Source organism: Conger conger, chromosome 8 (genome assembly GCF_963514075.1).
Source record: "Conger conger chromosome 8, fConCon1.1, whole genome shotgun sequence".
In the NCBI taxonomy this organism is placed as follows: Eukaryota; Metazoa; Chordata; class Actinopteri; order Anguilliformes; family Congridae; genus Conger; species Conger conger.
The window spans coordinates 50617474-50640489 of NC_083767.1; the positions used below are offsets into that span (position 1 = coordinate 50617474).

Sequence of the window (23016 nt, forward strand, 5' to 3'; positions counted from 1 at the left end):
ACATACAATATAACAACTACATTACTAGATATGTAAAAAAATATAAGTAATTATCATTTTACAATATACATACAGTACAGTGTAACATACAATGTGAGGAAAAATTCACAGAAAAAGTTTACAGCTTTTCACATTCTTTCTACTTATACAACGCACCACATTAAGTGACCCAAACTGTAAGCAGATGTGCTGTAATAATAAATGAATATAAAACCCATATGTTGGTCATAAATGTTAAAGGCAGACACAGGACAATAAACCATTAATTCCTAAAACGCCATTTAAATTCCTTCTAGATAAACATGTAAACATGCAGCATTTAAGTTCAGCCTGTGATCAGCCTGGAAGACTGTAAACAAACAAAGAAACAAACAAACAAACAAGCAAACAAACAAATATTTTCCCACCCTTGAGTTTAAAATAGTTTTACTTGGTCATAAATTGTCATTGATCAGCTGCTTATACTGGTTTCATAGCTTTTAAATTTGATTTCGACTGAGCCATAGAATATGTCTACCTGCAAAACTGTTCCCCAAAAAGTTGAAATCTCATAAAAATCTCATGAGTTGAAATCTCATAAAATGTGAATGTAATACTCTGTTAATAAAAACTACATTTATTTCAGAATTCTCAGTCAAAAGGAACACCACTGTAATGGGCGCTAGTGGATGAGGGAGGAGGTAACATGATTTTGGGGAATTATGGGGACTGACACAGTGGTTGTTGCTGGTGTGACAATAATAAAACAGAACACTTTCCAACTTTTTTTTGGCAAAACAGTGCCATGATGAAAATCTAGGACACCAACTCGAAACATGGTTTAAACACAATACACTGTACTGTTGTGACATTGTTCCTATTGAGTAACCTCTTGCTTCAAGACAAGTTTTAATTTTGCAGGACAACACAAGAACCACCCCACCAAATTTTGTGCATCATGCCTAGTATTACCACATCACATAAATTAATTGAATTCAGGGGAAGTTATACAGACTATTGTGATGCTAACCAATTTCAATGCACACAACTGTTTTATTGAATTGTGTAAGATTTTCAACTCACCATCCAATGCAGGCTATTGAAAAGAGCATCCCATATATGACACAGTCCAGAAAGACAGCTTGCTCAAAACTGGCAGTAACTGCCATTTGCTTCAGTCTCTACACTTGACTGGTGATCAACATGCACTATTTTTACAGTTTATACAAAACCGTTCAAAAACACATTTGAGGTCTGGATTTGCCTTAAGGTACATGCTTGAGGGATGATTTTCCAAAGCAAAAGTATATAAAGTCTAAGTCACACCAATAAGCACCTGGCAGGTGGTCAAGTATGAAATAACAGTGTATATGTATAAAGCTGAGATAAAATTGCACGTTCAAAATTAGTGACATAAATATAGAGGATGGACTACATATGACTATCCAATAAAATGAATAAATTAATTAATAACAAGCCTAAGAATAGTTGTTTCTGATGTAATTGTTCAGTTAGCTTTGAGGTCACCATTCACGTTTAATTTTCTGTGAAAACATTCCAACACGTAAAGCATAGTAAACACAAGTCAAAAGAAATAACTATTTTCAAGGCACACAAAAATAAATAAAATAAATAAATAGACAAATAAATAAAACAGTTTGTTGGCATTGTGGTTATGGAGGTTTCCAGTCCACCAGTGAACCTATTGACTTTGTGGCTGTGTAGTCCATAAACTTATACTCCTGATAATCAACCACTCTTTCTGACTGGATGTGACCACAATTCGAACACATTCAATGTCAAATGCAATCTTATGGTCCACCTCCTGGACTTCAATGTTCCCATTCTTAAATTCCCCCAGAGTAATATATGATGAACACTGCTTTCCCTTCTTGGTCCCCACTAACTTTTCCCCAACCTCTAAGGCTCCATGATGCAAAATGTCATTTTGCCGATCATCAGTTCCGGTGATGATCTTAATTTTGCTAATCTTGGTCGATTTGCTAAAGACAATCACGAAGAAGTCTCCTGTTGAGGGGGCCTTTCCCCAGAAGTACTCATCCACACTGCTGTAGGCTTTGGTGGCATCGTAGTTCTCAAACACGTTGATGTTGGTGTGTAGGCTGGCTGGGGGGTTGTCGGGGATGTCAAAGGAGTCTTCCTCAAAGTCGTCATCTTTCAGTTTGTTTTCGGCTCCCTTGTAGGAGGAGTAATAACCCATGTGCTGAAAGAGGGAGGGTTTGAACCGAATCACATCCTTCTGGGCCAGCAGACCCCTGAAATGGATGAGCAGCCAATCACAGGGCATTTCCTGGTAGAACATGAGGAGGAAGTGGGCCAGACGAGGCAGGTCCTTGGAGTGATACAGTTTCCCAATGTAGCCCAGCTTGGAAAACTCCAGCATCACCCAGTAAGACCCTTCCCTGGAGTTGACCACCTTCTTCATGGCCGTCAGGAAGTTCTTGGCACAGCGGACATCATCCTCCAGCATCATGTAGAAATCGGAGAGATTGGTACAGAAGTTGAGGAGGAAAGCATAGTCCACATTCTGTTTGGAGCGAAACCTGACCCGGTCCTCGGGGTCATTGTAGTTCCTCTTTAGTCCATCCAGAGATGGATAGTACTCCTCTGGGGCATGTATGACTAGCAAGCGTCCGGCAATGATGTGGTGGCCAAACTTCCTGGAGATGTCCTGCACCAGGCTTTCACACCAGGCCAGGTCAAAGTCTGCCAGGTGGACCACAACAACAATCTCCTTTAGCTCCTCATAGCTGGACTGGTCAAAAATTGACTTGATCGTTTCCATTAAATAATTTCCTCTTTTTCTCTTTACAGATGATAAACCAATGGTCAAATACTCTGTGGAAACAAACAAAAATAATGAACATTTTCGGTTTACAGCATTTTGCTGTAATGGTAGGTTAGGAAGACTGTTGTACACTAATTAGAAGAGATTTTAACTTGCCACTTTCCACAAAGATTATGAGATGGTTGGGTCTTATTACCCTTGTATTGCAATGCACTTTCTCAAATTAAGATGTTATCATTTGCATTATTATTTGAAAAAACCCACTGTATGCATGACCACCACTAATATTTCTAGGTAAGTTCTGGAATTAAGGTGCAGTCAATTTGATCTTAATATGTTATACTACACAAGTGCAGAAATGTTGATAAATTGGTTTCCTGAATTCTCATAATAATTGCAGGAATACCAGTACTTACTTTTCCGTGGCAGAGGTGACCCTGCTAGGTAACGATATGTAACATTTATAGTTCCGGAAAAATTTGAGAGATCTTTAAATGTGTGCACATATCGTTCTGAGTTCAGTTGATGTATGGTGGTCTCTCTCAGTTGTCTCTTGTCTCCTTCCTATAATTGATTGATCAAACACAAAAATAGACAAATGATTAAAAGGGGATTATACATAAGAGGATTTATATACTGTAATATTTATCTGTTTAAACTCAAAATGTATTTCAAATGATCAGCAGCAGTGATTAGTACTGCACAATAGTTCATTCATTGTACAAGTATTATAGTTCTTTTATGATTACACATGTAAAATACTGATATCCAGAATCAAAAATCCACATAAATTGACAAAAATGAAAAAATGGAAGAAAAAAAGAGAAACAGACAGGTAACAAATTAAATAAAATGAAAAAGTTACTTTACAAAGATAGCAGTTTTCTTTAGGTAGGGTTTAATGCCACTGCCCATAGTAGGTAAAGACCCAAGCAAAGAATGTTTCTATTCAGTCTGTTTTAATGTGTTTGAGAAAAAACTTGAATACATTTTTAACTCTCTGAAGCCACAGTACCTGCTTGAATTTAAATGTTAATGATCTTGGTAAGGATGCCAATTTGTTTCAAATGTTCACACAGCCTTAATAATTTAAACAACAAATACTTAAAGCATGTTGTGATCACAAAGTTTCAATGGCCTCATGAATAAGTAATGGTCTTGAAGGCTGGGTCCATAGCATAAAATATTAAAAACACTGCTTTTGGGGATAAGGAACTTAGATGACAAAATGAATATTACAGTTCTTAATGTAGTGATATGGATGAAAAAGTTGCTCTGTGGTTTATTTTTCCAGTAATTATATGAACTAAGCGCAAAGAGTAAATATTTATAATGTAATTATTCAGGGTAGGTGAAGAAAATAAAATCCTCCAAAAAATACAAAATATAATCATCGAGAGTAAAATTTACTCTCTCAGTTTCCTTTATGCCTAATCTTTCTGCACTTATACCACACTTAATGTGAAAACCACTTACCAGTACATATCCATCCTCGATATACAGGTTCACAAAGAGAAGGCAGGTGATCAGGACACCGAGTAGTGGTATGGTAGAACGTTTTCGGAAACACCTCATTTTGTCCAGGGACTTCCACACCAGCCTTAGGACTGACAAGCTCTTACTGAACCCTGAGTGAAGATAGAAAAATAACACACTGTTAGTGTCTCCCTGCACACCTTCCTTTATCCATTGTCAGCTCAGTTCTGCAAAGCGATTCGAGGCTCGGGCTTTAGATCATCTTAGCATTGATTATACGTCCCCCCGCTCAAAGCAGCACTGCTCCCGTTTCTTTGCTGACCTGAATTGTACCATGTTAAATACCCCCAAGGCATTTGCTGCTCTCGGTGTAAGCATGTTGCATTAAGCCAAATGAGATCCGCACTTTCCTCTGCCAGGTTAACACAGAACCCTACTGATCGTTACGATATGTCATAGTATACAAAAAGCAATACACTAATGTATTGAGGAAAGAGGCATCGGTTATAAGAAGGAAAGAGTGGGAAGATGTTTCACCTTGTATGAGAGCAGCTTTAACCAAAACATCAACGCTGCAAAGGCTGAAGGCATGAGAGGTGCAGCGTCACAGAACGAGAAATATTTAACAGTGCAATAAACAATCCATAAAGACCAAGATTATTCTTTGTCACAAAATATTTTATAAATTCTACTGGCTTGAGTACGTGTTTCATCTTCATATTATATGGCAATCAAGGCTCATGCATTTGAAGGTGAAGGAGATAGGGCTTATGTAAAACATAAGGTAATGATGCATAACACATGTCAATCATTCAGTTTTTTCTTTTTTTCCCCCTAACACTTGGTGAAGCAAAAACAATGCTCTGTCAACATAAACCTCACACTGCTAAAGCGTTAAACCCAGATATTATAAATGGCACTTTCCATAAATAAGGATGTATAATTATTTGTAATTCCAGTGTCTTTAAAGGATGAGACAATGTGAACCGTTGCGGCAGGTTAACTGTTCAGTGTTTTTAAAAAGATATTTATGTTTCTCCAAGCTCTACACTGAACTGAACGTCTTATTCCATCCGTTCAATAAATATTAGCATATGCTGTCTTCATATATTCATGTATTCATTCCTGGCTAATAGAAAATACAGCATTTCTGACAGCAACATGTTGACATGATATTGACTTTTAATCTTTCATTTTTCCCTGCAAGGCCAAAGACTTCCAACAATGTAATTCTGAATGCTATGCAGGTATCTCCGGGTAGGCAGTGGGTAAATCAGATCTGATTTATTTAAAAGATAAAATAATAAATACATGAACACGTAATTAGAAAACAAGCCCATGTACATGCTCAATTAATTAAAAAGCTTTAAACCTGCATTTTAACTGGTAAAAATGAATATATGACATTTGCATTTATTTTTCAACTAACAAAGATATGCCAGGTCTGGTCAGCATTGTTTTCCCCAAGTCATTACTGAGCAATCAAAGGAATGTATCTGTTTAGCTCTGGGCATTCGCTTGTATTGGCATCTGTCACTTGCTATAATACATTTCTGCCATTTTACAGAAATAAATATAGATATGTTGTTATGAGAATCTTACCCAATTCAACTAATACAGTATAAGGTATTGCTTACTGAAAAGGCCCTAATATGAGTTCAACATAAATTATGAATGTACCGTACTATCTACAGGAAGTATAAATAAATATAATCGACAACCAACAATAAGTCAATATGTGAATCAAGCACATGCATTTGCATCCTCTTGCGTAAGACTTGATATACATGAAAGCTAAGAGCAAAATCTATGCTATGTGTACTAAAGTCAGATTGCTTTACATTATATTATTACATTTTATACTTCTTGTGCACAGAAGTAAGCTTGTAAATGCACATTCCTACATAAATATTTCAGTGATTAAAATGGAGATGGTACTGATGGTATGGCATTATAAATGCACACAAAGTAAAACTGAAAATAGCTTACTGAATATAATGAAATGCTGGTTATTCTGAAACCTAACAAATGCAATGAATAATCTTTTATTCACTGAGACACACTGAAACAATGAGAGTTCCTTAAGCAATCCTTTTCAAGCCCATGGCTTAAAAATAGAAAATAAAAAAATAAATAATTTAAGAATAAACTGGGTTGAACATAAAAATACAGACCAAAAAAACGAGTTAAAGAAAACAAAACAAAGCAACACCAAGGTCCCCACTGAGGATGCACAATTACACAATTGTATGATTTTGAAACAGTTTGATTCACACCACTTTGCTTTTTCTCGCATACATGAGCAATGAATGGATTCATGTCACAATGATGCACATAAACGGTGTGGCTCATTTCAATAATTCATGTCAAGCCTGTAAGAGAACTCTCCAATCAACCTGCTATGTGGCCATACCTGCCACACTCTTCTTTCGTAATGCAAGAAGACAGGACGACAAAAATGCACTTAATGAGCTGAAAATATCCATTCTCTTCAATGAAATCTCCAGCAGTGCCTTGCCATGGGAAAAAAGAAAGAGAACATGTGATACTGAGTGTATTCCAATAAATGCTCATTCTTACATGCACACTATTGACAATCTTCCTCTATTTGTCCAATATTAAAACAAGTGCTGTAGGTCAGCTTAGAAAAATAGCTTTCCTTGTTATTTATTTATTCATCATTTAGATTTTTCATATATATTTCATGATTGATTAGAAAGAATAATTGAACGGAACAGAAGTCACCTTGGCTCTAGCCACACAGTGTATGATTGAAGCCAAAACCATAAGTGTATATGTAAGTGATAAAATGATATTTTGCCATGATAATTCTCTACACTCAGTTTTGAGACCAAACACAGAAAGCATCAACAAATTACTGATGGTAAATTGTCATTCTCAGCTATTTGTATAGCACATTAGCAGCCAATAGATGGTTCAAGTAAAAATGTCCAACGCATCTCATTCATGCAAGCACATTTACTCTATGACTGCACATCAGTGAATGAAAACTATCAGGTTCACATCGCATAGCAGAGTAAAGCAAGCATGCTGAATTTGCACCTCAGCCAATGGTGGACCATTACCATAGCATTCTGAATCTGCACCGCAGGTTCCCCAGTACTTCACAAGACTTAAACAAATATCATGTTAGCAATAATATGAATGACTGCGCAAAGTGTCCAATAAAGAACTACTGCAAACTAGTGCATAGTGGAGTTCCATATCTTAAATGAAATTCAGGTTTCCCTCCTGATTCCACCCCATACTGAACCTCATACAGAACTTGTCACGTCTCTCTGTGGGTGAATCTGAAAACAGGGGATGGGCAATTCCCTGCTGAGGGAGAAAGCAATTACAGTCATCTCCGATGTGCCAGATAAGAAAATGCAAGTCAAATGTACAAGGGTATCAATATCAGAAAATAATTTAGATTGCTTTTCACTGTGAATACGGTAACCGTCCTTTTAAAAAAAAACCCACATAATTAAAGACAGGCACTGAAACACACTTGCAGAATGTGCTCAGTGGGGATAACCCGATGTAGGAGCTACACTGCAGTCAACTTCAGAGAATATCCTGGGTTACAATCTGACAGGAATGGCAGGAGACCTTTTTAAAAAGGGGGTCATTGCAGAATGCTAAGTGGGTACCCAGCTTGGCAGCAGGTCCGGGGGAAAGGGCTTCAGCGGTGGCCTGAGCAGCACACTCCTGCTTCACACTGTACGGCTGGATAACAATGATGGGAAAATGAAAAGGTAATAAGAAAAGAGCACATCGATATTGCTGTGTGTTCTCTGTCTCAAAGGTAAGAGAAAGAAGGATATTACGGCTCCATTTCGTGACAAGAATAAATGTAATAGGGTTATTGGGGCTTGCAGTTATTGGGGCTAGAAGTTAATATGTTCACTTTAATGGGTTTGTTGATTCTCTCCTTGCATGCACTGTATATATGGAAATAGAGAGTCAGATTAAATTATAATCTATATTTTATCTGATCTAACAAAGGCCCAGTTGCACAGATGGCGGTTTCAGAATATAGATAGGCCTACAATAATTATCATGGACTGCACTGCATGTCACATCAGGAACCAAGAGTCACAACTTAATTTGTTCTTTAAAGAAGGGTATTTATCTTGGGAGAGATAAAACTCACAAAGCTTTATTTTAAATCTCAACCACGCCTTTCTCTATCCCTTGCCTTACACTCAGTAAAGGAATTTCTCCTCCAAAAGCTAGAAGAACCCTGAAAAATGCAGGGGCTGTCGTTAAAGGTAGCGATGGGTTCGCTGTAGGCGAGAGAATAACCGTCAGTTACAATCCAGCAGGTGTGAGATTATCAGGTCTGAACATGAGGCATGGCCCCTATTTGTGAGCTGTCTGAATGTTGAAGTGGGCCCTGATGGCCATCTTGTAAAAGGGTCTCGATGCGTTACCTGTAGGGGAAGCACAACACCGTACAGAGTGCACTGCGGTCCTGGGGTCATGGGCTTGATCATTTATACAGCTTCCTTTAATACGATAGTTTAAATTCAAGGAGTTTCATTACTTGTGAAACTGCACGCATCATAAAGCTTGCTTGTGCCCTTGGGTTTCCGGAACAATCGATTCCCTAGTGTAGAGCGAACGAGTCGCACACTGGACTGTTTGTGCAGTCCTTCGATTCTCACCCCCGAACAACAAACTCTCTAAACCTCGGCATTCATTCAAGCATTCCAGAAGATTTTGTCAGAAAATAACATTTTCAGAATAAATGTGAATGCAAATATACCTGAGCTCTTCCTATTCAGTTTTGTACATCCCTTTTTGGTTTTATATATATTATTTGCCCACTGATATCTGCCACCCAAAAGGAACCTGCTTTTCTGTAACTTAAAAATATCAGAATATAACAAACATTTTTTTTTTTTACAGTGCATTGAACTGTGTTAGAGACTCACTTTCATAAGGAATTCTTAGGCTTAATCTTAAAGCGTGGGCATCTATCTCATGAATATACTCCATTGGTGAAGCACACAAAGGTAGTAAAAGTTGGAGAAGCAGTTTATTTGAAGAATTGTCACCTGGGGAATTAAATGGGCAAAACAACATTCTGCTCCAAAAGTACACCAAAATAAAACTTAATAATAGCATTTCTCTTCATCCATATCACTTTATACAATCTCTATTAGTGAAGCCTCTACTAACGATCAGGAAGCATCAGGGACTCTCCTTTAATGGGAGAACCTGGATGAAATACCCTTTTTGAGTGAGAGCAGGGAAAAGATTAATAACACAGTCGGCAGAAAGCAATTCTCCCGCATTTAATCTTCTTACCTATTTTACATTATTTCCCCTGGGTGTCCTGAGACTCACAGATACACAGCTCGGCACAAATAATCAATTAAGACTGCAGTCTCATGAATTCAGCAGTTGCTTTGTGTCAGACCTTCAGCTACTTAAATGGATTTTTTCCCTAACAAAAGGAAGGAAAAAGACTGAGGGGAAAACAGGCTTGTATTGATAATAAAAACCATAACACAGCGCAGAAGTCCTCTTGAACAGAACGAAGGGAGAATTTTCAACAAAACTATCCAGCAGTGTGAAACAAATGCTAAAATTAAAGTGAGAAAAGATTATTTGATTTTGAATGCCATGCACACTCTGGGTATAATTCTTACACTTCAAAAAAGTTCATTTGAAGCGATCACTTGCGAACATCACAGCCAAGATTTTATTTGACTTCAGTAAGGAGCATATGGATTTGACAAGGTCTCAACAAAAGCAAGAGGGTGTGTGCCAGATGAAATTGCAAGCTTATCTTCCTTTCTAACTATGTATTGTGTGGAGTAACCCACTTATTATCCATATTTCTTTGGTGCATTCTCTAATCCAGCCACCTGTTATTAAAGGCACACTGTATCATTGTGCCTGTTTTGACCCTGACTCTGTTAGTCATGAATCACAACTCAGTGCACTGCCTCCCATACCCACACAGCAAGCTCTGGGCAGGGTGCAAGTCTACTCAAAAACGAATGACTGTTGTCGTTATCTATTGTACCCTCTGCACACAAGTCAGTTTTCTACGGGAGAGCTAGTGCCAGCACTAAGAGTGGCCCATCTCTACACGACAACCACTAATAACCTGTATTACATTACAGTTATTTAGCTGACCCTTTTATCCAAAGCCACACTGGGGCTTGATCCAACACTGTCTGCAGAATGGAATGCCCATGCAGTGCTTCAGAGCAGGCAAAGGAAGCCAATCCTTCCCTAAAAGAAATAGTAGTCAATTGCGACTGATTACATAGGTAGGAATGCACACATGCAAACATACATGGTTACTGCTTCTGTGACTTTACAAATCTCCTCTTGCGGAGTCAGCTGTGAGACCAGGTGATCAGTGTTAAATAGGCTTCCGTTCTAATCAATTCTTTTCCATTTTATTTGGAAAATGTATTTTAATTGAAGTCTACTCGTAGAGAGCTGGGCACAGTGCTCATATGCTGATTTGACAATGATCCCAGCATTAATGTATTCGATGTACTTCAAATAATAATTTTCTATCGGCCATGAGAGGCCCTGATCAATTTAAAAACAGGTGTCCATGTGGTTACCAAGGAATCCACTTGTGGCTAAGGTTGGAGGAGGTTAATCCTTGAATTTGAACAAACTGGTACAAGAAGCAGCAAAAAGGTTACAGCAAGCAAGCTTGTATGAGCTGCTAAAATGTTTAATTAAAATTGCAAATCTAATTATTCATGATAGCAAGTGGATTGTAATATTAGACCAGAATATTATGACTGGAGGTTAGTCATCCCTATGGGCATGAACAACAATTACACCCCCAATTCCTCCTTCCCCCTACATTCATATAGCGGCTAAAGTATGATTACTTGAAAATGAAGCACAGTAGAGGGTTATTTATTCTAAATTAGCTCCACTGAAAATACACTGAGGGAAGACAATTATTTCCTTTATTAAAAATAATAAACATGGCATCTTCATGTATGCTATCCTTTGTAGTCGGTGCGATGTAATAACTCTGTGAAAATAATTGTGACAGAAAAGTATAACATTTGTTTGTATTTAATGACCATTCAGGTGAACTCTATATGCCAGTGCTATTCTTTCTGGAACCTGCCTTGTTTGGGGCCAGTGGCGATTTGAAGTGGTACCTGCTCACTGCAGTGCTGTCACTTCATCAGGCTGGTTTTAGCCTCATCCAAAGCCCACACAGGAGAACGGCTGAGATACGCAGGAAAGGACACAAACTGCCAGGCCTGCCACACCGCCATCGCACTCCATCATTACCTTTGCTCACTCATTCTAATGGGACGGGAAGGAGGGGACACTAACTCTCTCTGGGAAAGATGGCCAAACACCCAGGAATTCCCTGGGAATTACCTGACACAATGGCTGCTCAACTGGAGAGAGGATGAAGAATCCTGACATCGCTGGGGATTTTGTGGGAATCCCACCTCTGTGAAGATTACTCTGCTGCACTGAGCTACAGTTCCTTGTACAGTTGAGGATTCTGAGGAATCAACACAGTATAAATGGGGCAACGTTGCCAGATTCGGTTGAAATTAGCTGAAATTCCATGTTTTCTAAGGATTACACTGAAATTAGTGGTATGAGAGCTACACATTTCTGTCCATTTAATTTACTGCTCCAGGATTACAGTGGAACAAAAGTGACTCTTAACCTACGAGGAGGCGCATGCATTGGGCTACATATGAAACACTCACATTCAAAACAATTCTTTTTTAAACAAACTTTTCTTCTGTATTCTCCCAATTCAGAATGCCTAACAGTTGTTCCAGGCTAATTTCTGGTTCAGGAGGGTCCACACTCACAGAAAGAGAGCAGCAGGGCTGTATGAATGGTGAATAAGTCAAAGCAAGACACGCTTTTTGCTCCCTTCTTGAAGCCTCACTCTCTGACAGGGGCATTCCATTTTGCAATGCCCTTTGGTAGCATCACCATACTCTACAAAGCAGCTGAACTAACCAAAACAAGAAGGCTGCAGTGTTGTGGTACACAAGGCAATTGGACTGAGAAAGTATATTTTGACCCTCAGACTTCCTGGGTTGCTGGTCCTTTGTTGGATGATGTTCAGCATTTTGCTGTGGAATCACTTTTTCAAAGTACTGATAAAAAATTAAGGGGAGTTGTATTCACTGACACACAGATGGATTCGCTCAATCAATACATTGAAACCCCCCCCCCCCCCCCCCCACAATAAACCCCCCACAATAAACCAATCATAGCTGAGCATCACCCTGCCACAGTTTATGCTGCAAATTCACAATAAGGCTACTTCCTGTTAACTTCCATAAAGACATGCTTATGTACATGTGACATCCAATATTGCAACATGCTCGATCAGACAACGTCATTCTGAAAATAATGTTATTCTGCATTTATTTGTGCCCTAGAAAAAAATACTCAGATATCCAGCATGCCCAACTGGCAGTGTGTGGATGGGACAGGCCAGAGCAGCTACTATGCCCCTATCAGGTGAAGACCAATGTAGGTGGAGACCGCTGGGTGGATGACATCATGGCTTCAGAAGAGGCTCCCTTAACCCTGGTGCTGGATGACTGAAAGCCATGCAAGATAATGGGCCCTACCTATGATATATTTTTAATTCAACTGCAAGCACAGAAAACAATGTTATTTTTATTGCTAGCTGCATATAATTCTGCTGAATTTCAATACTTGATTTCAATACTTGACTTCAGATGATTAGAAGTATAAATGAGTGCCTTCAGGTGTTCAACAATACTCCATCTGCTCCCATATTTCAGGCTATCAATCCCAATTAAATTGTGCAGTTAAAAATAAGCAGACACTTTGAAAAAAAAACACATTTTAATCAAAGCATCATGGCTTATATTATAGAAACTAAAAATAAAGACAAATAAACTTGGAGAAAACCAGGAACTTTAATGAAGAAGAAATGTTGTAGCCAAAAGCCAATATTATCCTATGGGTCTATATTAAATTGATGCACCTCATCTTAGAAATGCAGAAAAAAATTAATTAACATTTTGATATAATTTGGTTGTCAATTGCAATAACCTATACTGTGGAAGATGTCTGGAGGTGAGAGGACACAAGTACACAAAAATACACTATACAGTATATGGATTATATTAAATAGTACATTGACTATTTAGCTTAGAAAGATATATACAGGCGGAATGACAGATGCTATAATGAAGTTAATCTTGAGCGTATGGCCATCTTGGGACTTAGAGCTGAATTTCAGCAGTTACAGGTTTCCCTGTAGGGACTCTGAGTTCAGCCATCGTCAGCACAGTGATGTGAGTAATTAGGGACAATTATAAGGTGTCCATGAGCTCAAAAACAATAAACCGATGCTGTTATAACATTTATATTTCAAACTATACAAAACAAAGATAACAACAGCCAGCACTTAAGAGATCAGCACTTCAGCAGTGATATTCAATAATTAATTATTCAATGACTCAACAGAGCCATTGGTCAAATATTATTCTTGAAAGAGGATAATACCTGCTTTTTAATTTTCCCTGGACTGTCATTTGCATAAAAATGAATTTAAAAAACTGCTCAAACCAGCTGACCGTGTCTGTTGTCAGTGAAAATTCACAGATTTTTGTTGTTTTGCAAGGACAATTAGTCGAGTCATTCTGGCAGATATACTGTGGCACAGTGATAGACAGCTTACTGGAATGTTTAATAATTACATTTGAACTTCATTATAGAAGCTGACTGCACACAATACAAGCTACATGATCAAGGCTTACAACAAAATGACTTGTTTCCAAATTCTGATTATTTGACTTATACTCTAGTAGTTAATAGCATGGGACAAAAAATTATGGGAAGAAATTTCACAAGAAGAAGTTTATATAAACCATTAAATACTGTTTTCTACTAAATGGCTCCGGAACCATGCAAAACCCGATGGAGGAACTTGGGACTCTCCCGCAGATTTCCAGTCAAAACCAGCAGGTTTTATTCCGGGTTTGTGAAGATGAAGATGGACATTACAATTAGCACCACTGCAGGAGATGGGGACATTGCTGAATGACATTGGCGGTTTGGAGAAACAGTTCTCTCTCATTGTGCAACACGGCAAGGGTCTGGGAGATCTCATACAGTGATGTGTCAGTCAGGAAGGCTGAACTTCAAAATTACAAATTGCACAAATGTCTTCGGATCAATTCTAGGATGAAAGGTGAAAAAACATTTCCCAGGTCAACACGGAAGGCCCGGCATGACTACTCTGATTACAGACAGGTTTTCATACATCAATTTATTCCGCCAAAGTAGCGGCTTTGAGAAAACAAACAATTATTCAATTCAACTCCAACATTTACTGTAGAGCACTGGGCTTTCTGTCTCATGCACACATGCAAGCACGCACACACACCTTTTACCATTTACCTGCAATGGGTGCTCCATGTGCAGTGCAAAATACATCCAACCATTCAGCTAAGCCTGATATATTAAGCCTGCAGGAGAGGTCCTCTCTGAAGCTGCGCCTTGGCCGACACTCTTGCAGTCATTGTAATGCCAGGCATACACAAAGTCCCATCATTAATATTTGATGAAGGTGAAGCTGGCTGACCTATCTGAAAGAACTATTTATCTTACATTTGACCGAGCAGCCACTGTTTCAGCTGGGCTCCAGGGAAGCGGGGAAGCTGGACATATGGCAGACAGTGCAGGAGAACCGCACTCTCTGCACCCACTAAGGACATTGGGCACACGGTCAAATAAACCCCTTGCACTGATGAACTAATTGCAAGTCTTTTAATGTGAAGCATATTCCTTTTGATGGGGAAAAAAATGTATTTGAAAGGAAACTTGATCTGAAGTTTATTGATGCCATCGGCTGTATCAACCCTGGTTAAAAATATATTACGATGCAGGCAAGTCATCCATTATACGCACTATATTCTGCGTAAAGTGCCACCAGGGATATTCTGATTTTGTTTATTCTTTAAGTGAGTTTAATTATGATGGAAATGAGTTTCTGCTCGAGTCACAGCCTTGCTCCCTGTCTCCTGTGGACTTCAATTGATTTTCAGTATTCCACAGTGATCTTATTACAGTATACTGACAGATGCAGAGGTGACAAGTCATTTTGAAAGGCAGTCTTATCTTGTGGGAAAGCTTTTATCAAAAATGTGTTTGAAATAAGTTCCCTTTGACTGTTCCTTTGTTGCTGTTCATTATTCTTTTCAAATATTGTCTCAGCTAACGGCTTAAATAAATATTTTAGTAATTTATATATTAAATATATTATATTAATTTCATTTAAGCAGTTACTAAAGTGAGATATTAGAACAGTTTAATAAAGCGAGAAAATGGCTTTAAAAGTCAGATTTTTTGTCTGTTTTTATGCTTGTGACCTGGATCACTGGGCATGTTAAGGATCGATTTTGGATTAAATAAAATACTCTCCCAAGAGATGAGAGATATGGTTCATATTGCTTAGGGAAGTGAATGTATGCACTGCCAATATCTACTGTATGTCTGCAACTAACATGAATGATCTATAAGATCACTTTTTCCATTGTGTCATATCTCACTGAAGAACAAATGACTGCGCTATAAAACAAAAGCTATATATTACACTTAAGCAAGGCATGATAAGTGTCATAACAATTCATGACAGCACATTATAGGCTGTGACAGATGTCATAACATCATAATGCATGCAGTGAACATTTTTATAACCAATTTGAAATAATGTTTTTTTTAAACTTCACTAAAAGGTTACATGAAAAAGATTACATGAGGCCTGACAATGTGTTACACGAGTAACACATTGTCAGGCCTTATTATGATAGATGTTAAATCAACTACACAATGTTATGGAGGATTTGTGGTGAATAGTTATTACCCAAATGAAAATTATCTTTGACAGTATTAAGTGTTATGATATGTATTGTTACACATTGTATTGTACTGAAATATTTAATTCCTTTCATAAAGTTAACCAGATAAACCCATGTGTAATGCACTCACACTTTTAATTATCCACTGCTATTATGCTCATTGACATTTCTGCTAATGCCTTCAGTCTAATGAGTGTAAGACAACATTGTCTAATTGTCAGTGATTCTCCTCCCCCTTAAAACAATGACATTAACTGGCCTAAAACATGTAATGTAAGGCACAGTATTTCATATGTGCATGGACAGAGGTTTTTCCTGGGCTCTTTGTGTGACTGTAGAAATAAGATTTGGTGCTGCATATGACAGATGTTCATTTCTGTGCTTTCAAGGACCGCCACTGTAATTGTGTAACTGAAACCCAAACTGAAATACACATACTCCTGCAGGTTTCATTTATTGAAAAAAGGACATAAATATACAGTAGTGTGAAAAAGTGTTTGCCCTGATTTCTTATTTTTTTGCATGTTTGATGCACCTCACTTTTTCACACAGGGCCATGTAGGTTTGGATTCATTTAAAAACTGCATTTTGTGTTTACTTGTGTTGTCTTTGACTAATATTTATATTTGTTTGATGATCTGAAACATTTAAGTGTGACAAACATGCAAAAAAATAAGAAATCAGGGAGGGGGCAAACACTTTTTCACACCACTGTATGTCCTTAACTTTGTACAGGGACATGCACTCTCCTGTATCAAGAAAAGTAAAGGAATAGGGGCGAGATAATATAAATGTGTTTGTATTAATAATGTGACAATTGACAGGGTGTGTAGCCACAGTCTTCCATTGCTATGGGCACAAAACTCATAATATGAGAATAATTTAAATAAGCAGTTCTGGTAAACAACACATTTATAAAGAACAGAGTGTTGTTGCTGTACCCAGCAGAACAGCTGCAAATATTTTCCAGAGCAGTAGCCTACATATTTTTCTTACCCTGCGGAAACCACATTGAGCAAGTACTGTACTGTATACAAACACACGCAGGCACGCACTAATGCACACACATTCACACATTCACTTATGCACATACATTCACACATTAATTTGAATGCAACTGAGAAGGCCTAAAATGTAACAGGTTTTACAGATTATAGCACGGGTCATGTTTTTAACCATCCTGGAGAATACTGGCAAAACACTAGATCAGAATAATCAAACTTAATGTACTATACTGTCTATAAACCAATAATGTATGGCATGTGAAAATGACAGTGTACGCATATTCTGCTCCACATATAGTATACATCATGTTTGTCTAAGGCAGGTATATCCACAAGCTGCTGCCTCTTACAGCCTAGAGATTGATTCAGCCCGGGCTAATTTCCTTACATTTTTACAAGCCTCCTGTAAATGAATATGCATTACCACTGCGCTCAATCCATTCATACGACAGAATAATAATGAAGAGAAAGTACACTCATAAATACAATTAATCTTCTGTAAAGCAGCTGCTTGGTGATTCTAATTATATGCCATTTTAATCGCTGGATATGTTGTACAACAAAGCTGTTCAGTAAACACTATTGTTCATTTGTTGCATGACATGAAGGAGGCTAGCTTTATTTTATCCTTTAAAGAATTAATCATGGATTTACTGGGAGAAGTAAGCTGAAATACGCAATGTGTTAGTAAGAGGCTAGATGCCTAAATTTGCATCTAAATGTTGGATATTGCAATCTCAAATGTGATTTGTAAACATTATTTTAAAGAGCTTTGTGATTTTTGATGTGTATTATTTTTAACTGTTCTCATGTGACTGTCCATTAAAAAATGTAAGTTAGAATTTTAGTCAGAAGCAACTCATAATGAAGCTACCATTATTGCAAATGTATGTCCTTTACATTTTTTTTTTTTGTTTTTTTTACATATGTAAAATTAGTAGGGGTTATACTCACACTGTACGCAGAGTAGAGAGCGTAGGATATACTCATACTATAAGGCAGGGATACTCAAATCTGACCCTAAACACTGGATGTACAGCTGGTTTCAATTTGTCCTCCAGGGACTCATTAAGACACCAGCTGAGTGGATTTTTCAGTATGATGAGTTGCGTATCCCTGCTTGACGGTAAGTATGGTTCTATTCTAACGCTAATGGTGGTCGTGTCTCATACTGTAGTGTGAGTAGGGGGTTTTCCCGCACTCATCCTATAGTGTTGGTATAAAGTGCTAGCTAAAAGCTGAAGCTGAAAATACAGTGTACAGCATGAATACTGCATTGGGCCGGGAGACACTCATCCCACCGTCCGCATGCATCATTAAAGCGTTTCCCCTCCCCTCACCAGCCCCCCTGCATCTGAACCATTGGGCTGTCTCTCTCGATAAATAAATCAACACATTCAACAGGAAAATAGCACTCTCAGAGCACACAGCAAACGTCAGGGATTTATCCCATTACGTAACACTAGCTATGACCACATGACTATACTCCAATGTTCACTTGGTATCTCGGTATTTAACATTCTTAAAAACACTCATTTTAGCCGTGGTGCTCAAAATATACAGTATATAAAATGGTAAATGAAAACCAGAATTTTCTGAAATAGAGATACATACAAGTGACAGACAAAACAGGCCTAAACACTGCGTTCATTTGTGGGAATCAGCCATCTATACAATGCACAACATACAGTATATTTATGGAAGCATGTGAGCAACCGTTCTGATGTTAATCCATCAAAGGCAGTGTTTAACGAGCAGATAAGCTTCATCTATGTGGATGGAGTGCTGTATCATTCAGTGGAGGATATGACAGACATGAATAATGATAGTCCGAACACCCTGTAACAATGATAAATACCCAATATTGCGTCAAACAAACGCACATGACTCCTTAATCTTGAGTAGCGTTTATGTTATGTAAGCACTAGTGCCTTGCTTCATGCTTGGTTGAGTGGAACACAGGTGGTCTTGACTTATGTTAATGAAGCTGTGCTTTAAGCCCAGTTCCTATAAGGACACCGCGGAGTGGAAATTTACTTTCAAAATATTGGTCACTGTTGCTGTACTCCTATTTCTAATTTGTAATGTATAATTTTGTTAGTCCAGGCATGTGCAACCTGGGCTAGCTTGCTGTTGGATGGAATAAACTTCAAACTCCAGTTGAAGTCCTTGTACATGGGCTGTTAATTCCAGGGTCAATTCCAGATGGATAAAATCTTTTTTCCTTGTTGGTTGCTGTTTTAAAATATTTAAAATATTTTAAACATTTATTTACAGGGACAGCCTGTAGTATAGTGGTTAAGGTACAAGACTGCAAAGCAATGGAAGATGTGAGTGTGGCATAGTGTGATCAACTCAGGTATTTACAATGTCGTACGGCACTAGGCAACTAAAACACAATGCTGCAAGGAGTGAACATATGGGAACAGTGGACCTAACAAGCTCAAATGTTAATTCTCACACGACAGCTGGCAATGACAAGAAAAACAACCAATCACAGAAGAGTGGGTGGTGGTGTATAAGCTTCCATCTGAAGGAAAATAAAAAAGTATACAATACAGTACATAGTACGTGAAAGTCTACACGTAGACAATGAAAGTCTACACAGCGTAGCTCCGAAATGAAAATATCTCAAACAAAGCCACAATAAGTACATTGCAGTGAGTGTTTACCAGTGCATCAGCAACTTCAGTGACCATATGGAAAGTGATCAGAGAAACAAACCGGCAAGTTGTTTAAAAAATACACTTCATGAAGACAAACAGGTTTGCATAGAACAATAGCTTTAGTCTGCTGACTTGATAGACGTGCGTTACCAGAGTGTTACAGCTATAAGAAATCATTTGCTGTATTAAAACAAAAAAGGAAACAATAAAATACCCAGATATACCAGACTGATTCACTTAATGAAGACATTCATCAAAAGTGTCTTCCTGGAAAGTGATCTCAGGGAAATAGGACTATGCGGAATCGCATTGACATAGTATTACTGCCCAGCGCTGATGGTTTGCTCTGACCTCTTACATCAAGGCCACTGGGTTGTGGATTACATTTCGCCATGTATCGTCATTTGCTTTATTGAATTTGTCATTCAAGATAAAGGGTTAGTTCACAGGGGCGATTACCACACCATGTTAATCTGAGAGATGTTGGAGGGAAAAGATTAGGCCTTCCTCTGCATCCATTTGTGCTATGTTTTTCAAATATCATCTTCAGTTGAGTATAAAAGCATTAAGTGGGTATGATGGTATCAGTCAACAGCTTTTATTATGCCTAAGGATGTATGAATTCATATTGGGGGTACTGTATTTATAATGCAAAAACAACAGAGGTTGCAGACAGACTACTTATATAGGTTCCTGACCATACCAATGCCTCTCTGAAATCTTTTTACAGGCTATGCCAGTCGAATCTTACACATCTCAGAATCATTCACATCCACACAGTAATGGTAACTTTCTATCACCACCACACTATAAAAAAAACAAAAAAACAGGCTAGATGTTTTTGCAGCAAGAGATACACATCTAATTGATCTGGCACAAGCTTTCCTGTAAAGCAGTGGTGACAATGCTCACAGGTTCAGGAATGAGTGCACATGCTTCAGGTGCAATGTTTCTTGTGAGTGTATAAACAGTGCAAGAGAAAACACCAACAAAAGAGTAATGGGCATATATTTTCTTGGCAAAACACAATGAATATCCTCAACATTGATGATAGCCCAAATACTTTAGGTGGCATAACTGGCAAGCACTACCTTTGTTTTGTAAACAGATACATTTCTGTTCATTGGTATTGTAATAAAATTTCGAAGATGCCCTCAGACAGCACACAGGAATTGGCCTAGATTTCTGGCAGGCTCATCATTAAGAGAGATTCTCTTTTCTTGCAGCTCGCAGTGATCATGCATCATTACTCTGACAAAGGAGACAGATGAGGAAGAAAGGCACATCACTCTATAGCCCTCATGTTGTTCTTCCTTGATAAGGCCTTGCAATGCCATACAGGGATGTGTAGGATTAGGGAGGGCTAATATCATCCTCCCTACCGCCTCCCAACATGTAGGAGGTCCTCGGGTCCATGGACACCTGCAAATCACAGCTGTGGTTGATTTTTTATGAAATGTTTAGACATGTTATAAAGCTATAAGCTATGGTAGACTGAGCAGACTGGCTGCTTTAAATGCTCCATTTTGTTTCTGTCTGAAGGCCCGGACACACCAAACCGACGGTTGGCCACGGAACGCCGACAAAGATCGCCTCGCGTCAATACGCGTCGTTAATGTTGGCTGTGCCGAACACACCGCAACGACGGTCCGCCGACGGCCGAGTTGCACGTACGTTCTGCGCCTGCGTGAGAGGTAATAACTCTCCACACCAGGAGAGTTGGAAACCGGAAGACCGGGGAATGCGTTTGCATTGCGTTGGACCTAGAAGCAGCCATTGTCTCGCTCACAACAAACAGTTTGCAGCAATTTCCTTGTTCTCTCGCTATTTAGTAATACTAATCGAAAATTATGTCTGGTAGTGATAGTAACTTCTCTGTGTCCTCTTGACTTCCTCGTTTGCTTGCTTTCGTCGCTTCTGTTTCTCTTCTCGTGCACTGATTCGCTAGCTGGACAGCCAATCAGAGAGCTCTCTCTCATCGACGGCTCCGGGGGCTCCGACGCCGATTCAACATGTTGAATCGGCGTCGGAGCCCTCCAAAACACGCCGACGGAGTGTCGGCGTGCGGGACACACCGGAAAGACTCGGCCGACAGGGCGCCACCGACGTCCGACGGCCGACCGTCGGTTTGTCCTTCTACCTCTGATAGAAGAATATATTGTAATAGCTTTTTGACAAAATAATGCCTTTTTGTCATTGTTTTCTTCCTCGTGGTGGATATATCACACGTAGAAAACTCATTCATTTCAACAATATAACACAAATATAGTATATGTACAAAATACTCCAAAAGGGCAGAGAGCATTGCAGTTGGTTTGAATCAGGCGCCAATTCTGGACACAACAATATGATCAGCTGGCTTTGCTCTTAAAAATCCCAAATAGCTGGGCTACGAGACATTCTGAATCCCCGGCTGCCTCAACACTCAGCTCAGCCTGCCTAAAGGACAAACAGTTGCTGTGTGATGAATAACCATGAAGCAGTTGTGAAATATGATAAAGGGCCAACTTTTGTTAGGAAAATGACATGATGCAGGCACCATTCCAGTGTAATTCAATATTTTGCTCTCTCAATCAAAAATAATTTATAATTTATAGCAAAAATATCACATCCCATAATCACATATTCACAAAATTACATGTATTCAGGTCTCCCTTGAAAATGATTTTTCTTTATCTCAGTGAAACCTTCTGCTTAAACAAAGGAGGAATAAATACATTTAGCAGATCACATTAATTACATTATGTGTGATGTGACAGATTTGGCATTTGAAATGTTAATGTTCTAACAAGGGGACAGAAGTCGCGAGCAGAGAAAGTTTTAGCGCTGTTAATCCAAAATATCCTTTTCAGTGGCAAGCTTGGCTGTGCTAAAGGCCAATATGATGAACCACCTTCAATTCTCCCCCAAACCCACACAGTGGGTGGCCAGAAATGCAGAACTGCCCTATCGTGCTTGGCAGTTGCTCCAGGAATAATAATAAAAACAAAACACACAAAAAATGTCTCTATAAATAAGAGAATATGCAGAGACCTTTTACTGCTTTATGCTGTTTACAAGATAATATATTTAATGTGAGTTGATTCACACAATACCCTGAGCTCATATTCAGTGCTGCAGTGTAAACTCATGTATGAGACACTGCAGATATGAAAGGACGTTCTTACAAACAGGAATCAAATCTGATTTTTAATCTGATTTTC

The 23016-nt window shown here is 38.5% G+C and overlaps 1 protein-coding gene across 1 annotated transcript in view; it reads right to left on the reverse strand.

Moving 5' to 3' along the window:
- Positions 1-716: 716 nt before the first annotated feature.
- Positions 717-23016, reverse strand: part of mgat4c (mgat4 family member C) — a 55709-nt gene continuing 33409 nt past the window's right edge. Inside the window, exons 2-4 of the mRNA XM_061253001.1 lie at positions 4265-4416; positions 3205-3352; positions 717-2838 (exon numbers count right to left, since the gene is read on the reverse strand). Of these exons, the coding sequence (XP_061108985.1) occupies positions 1682-2838; positions 3205-3352; positions 4265-4416 (1457 nt within the window). The 3' untranslated portion in view covers positions 717-1681. The remainder of the gene's footprint in view (positions 2839-3204; positions 3353-4264; positions 4417-23016) is intronic.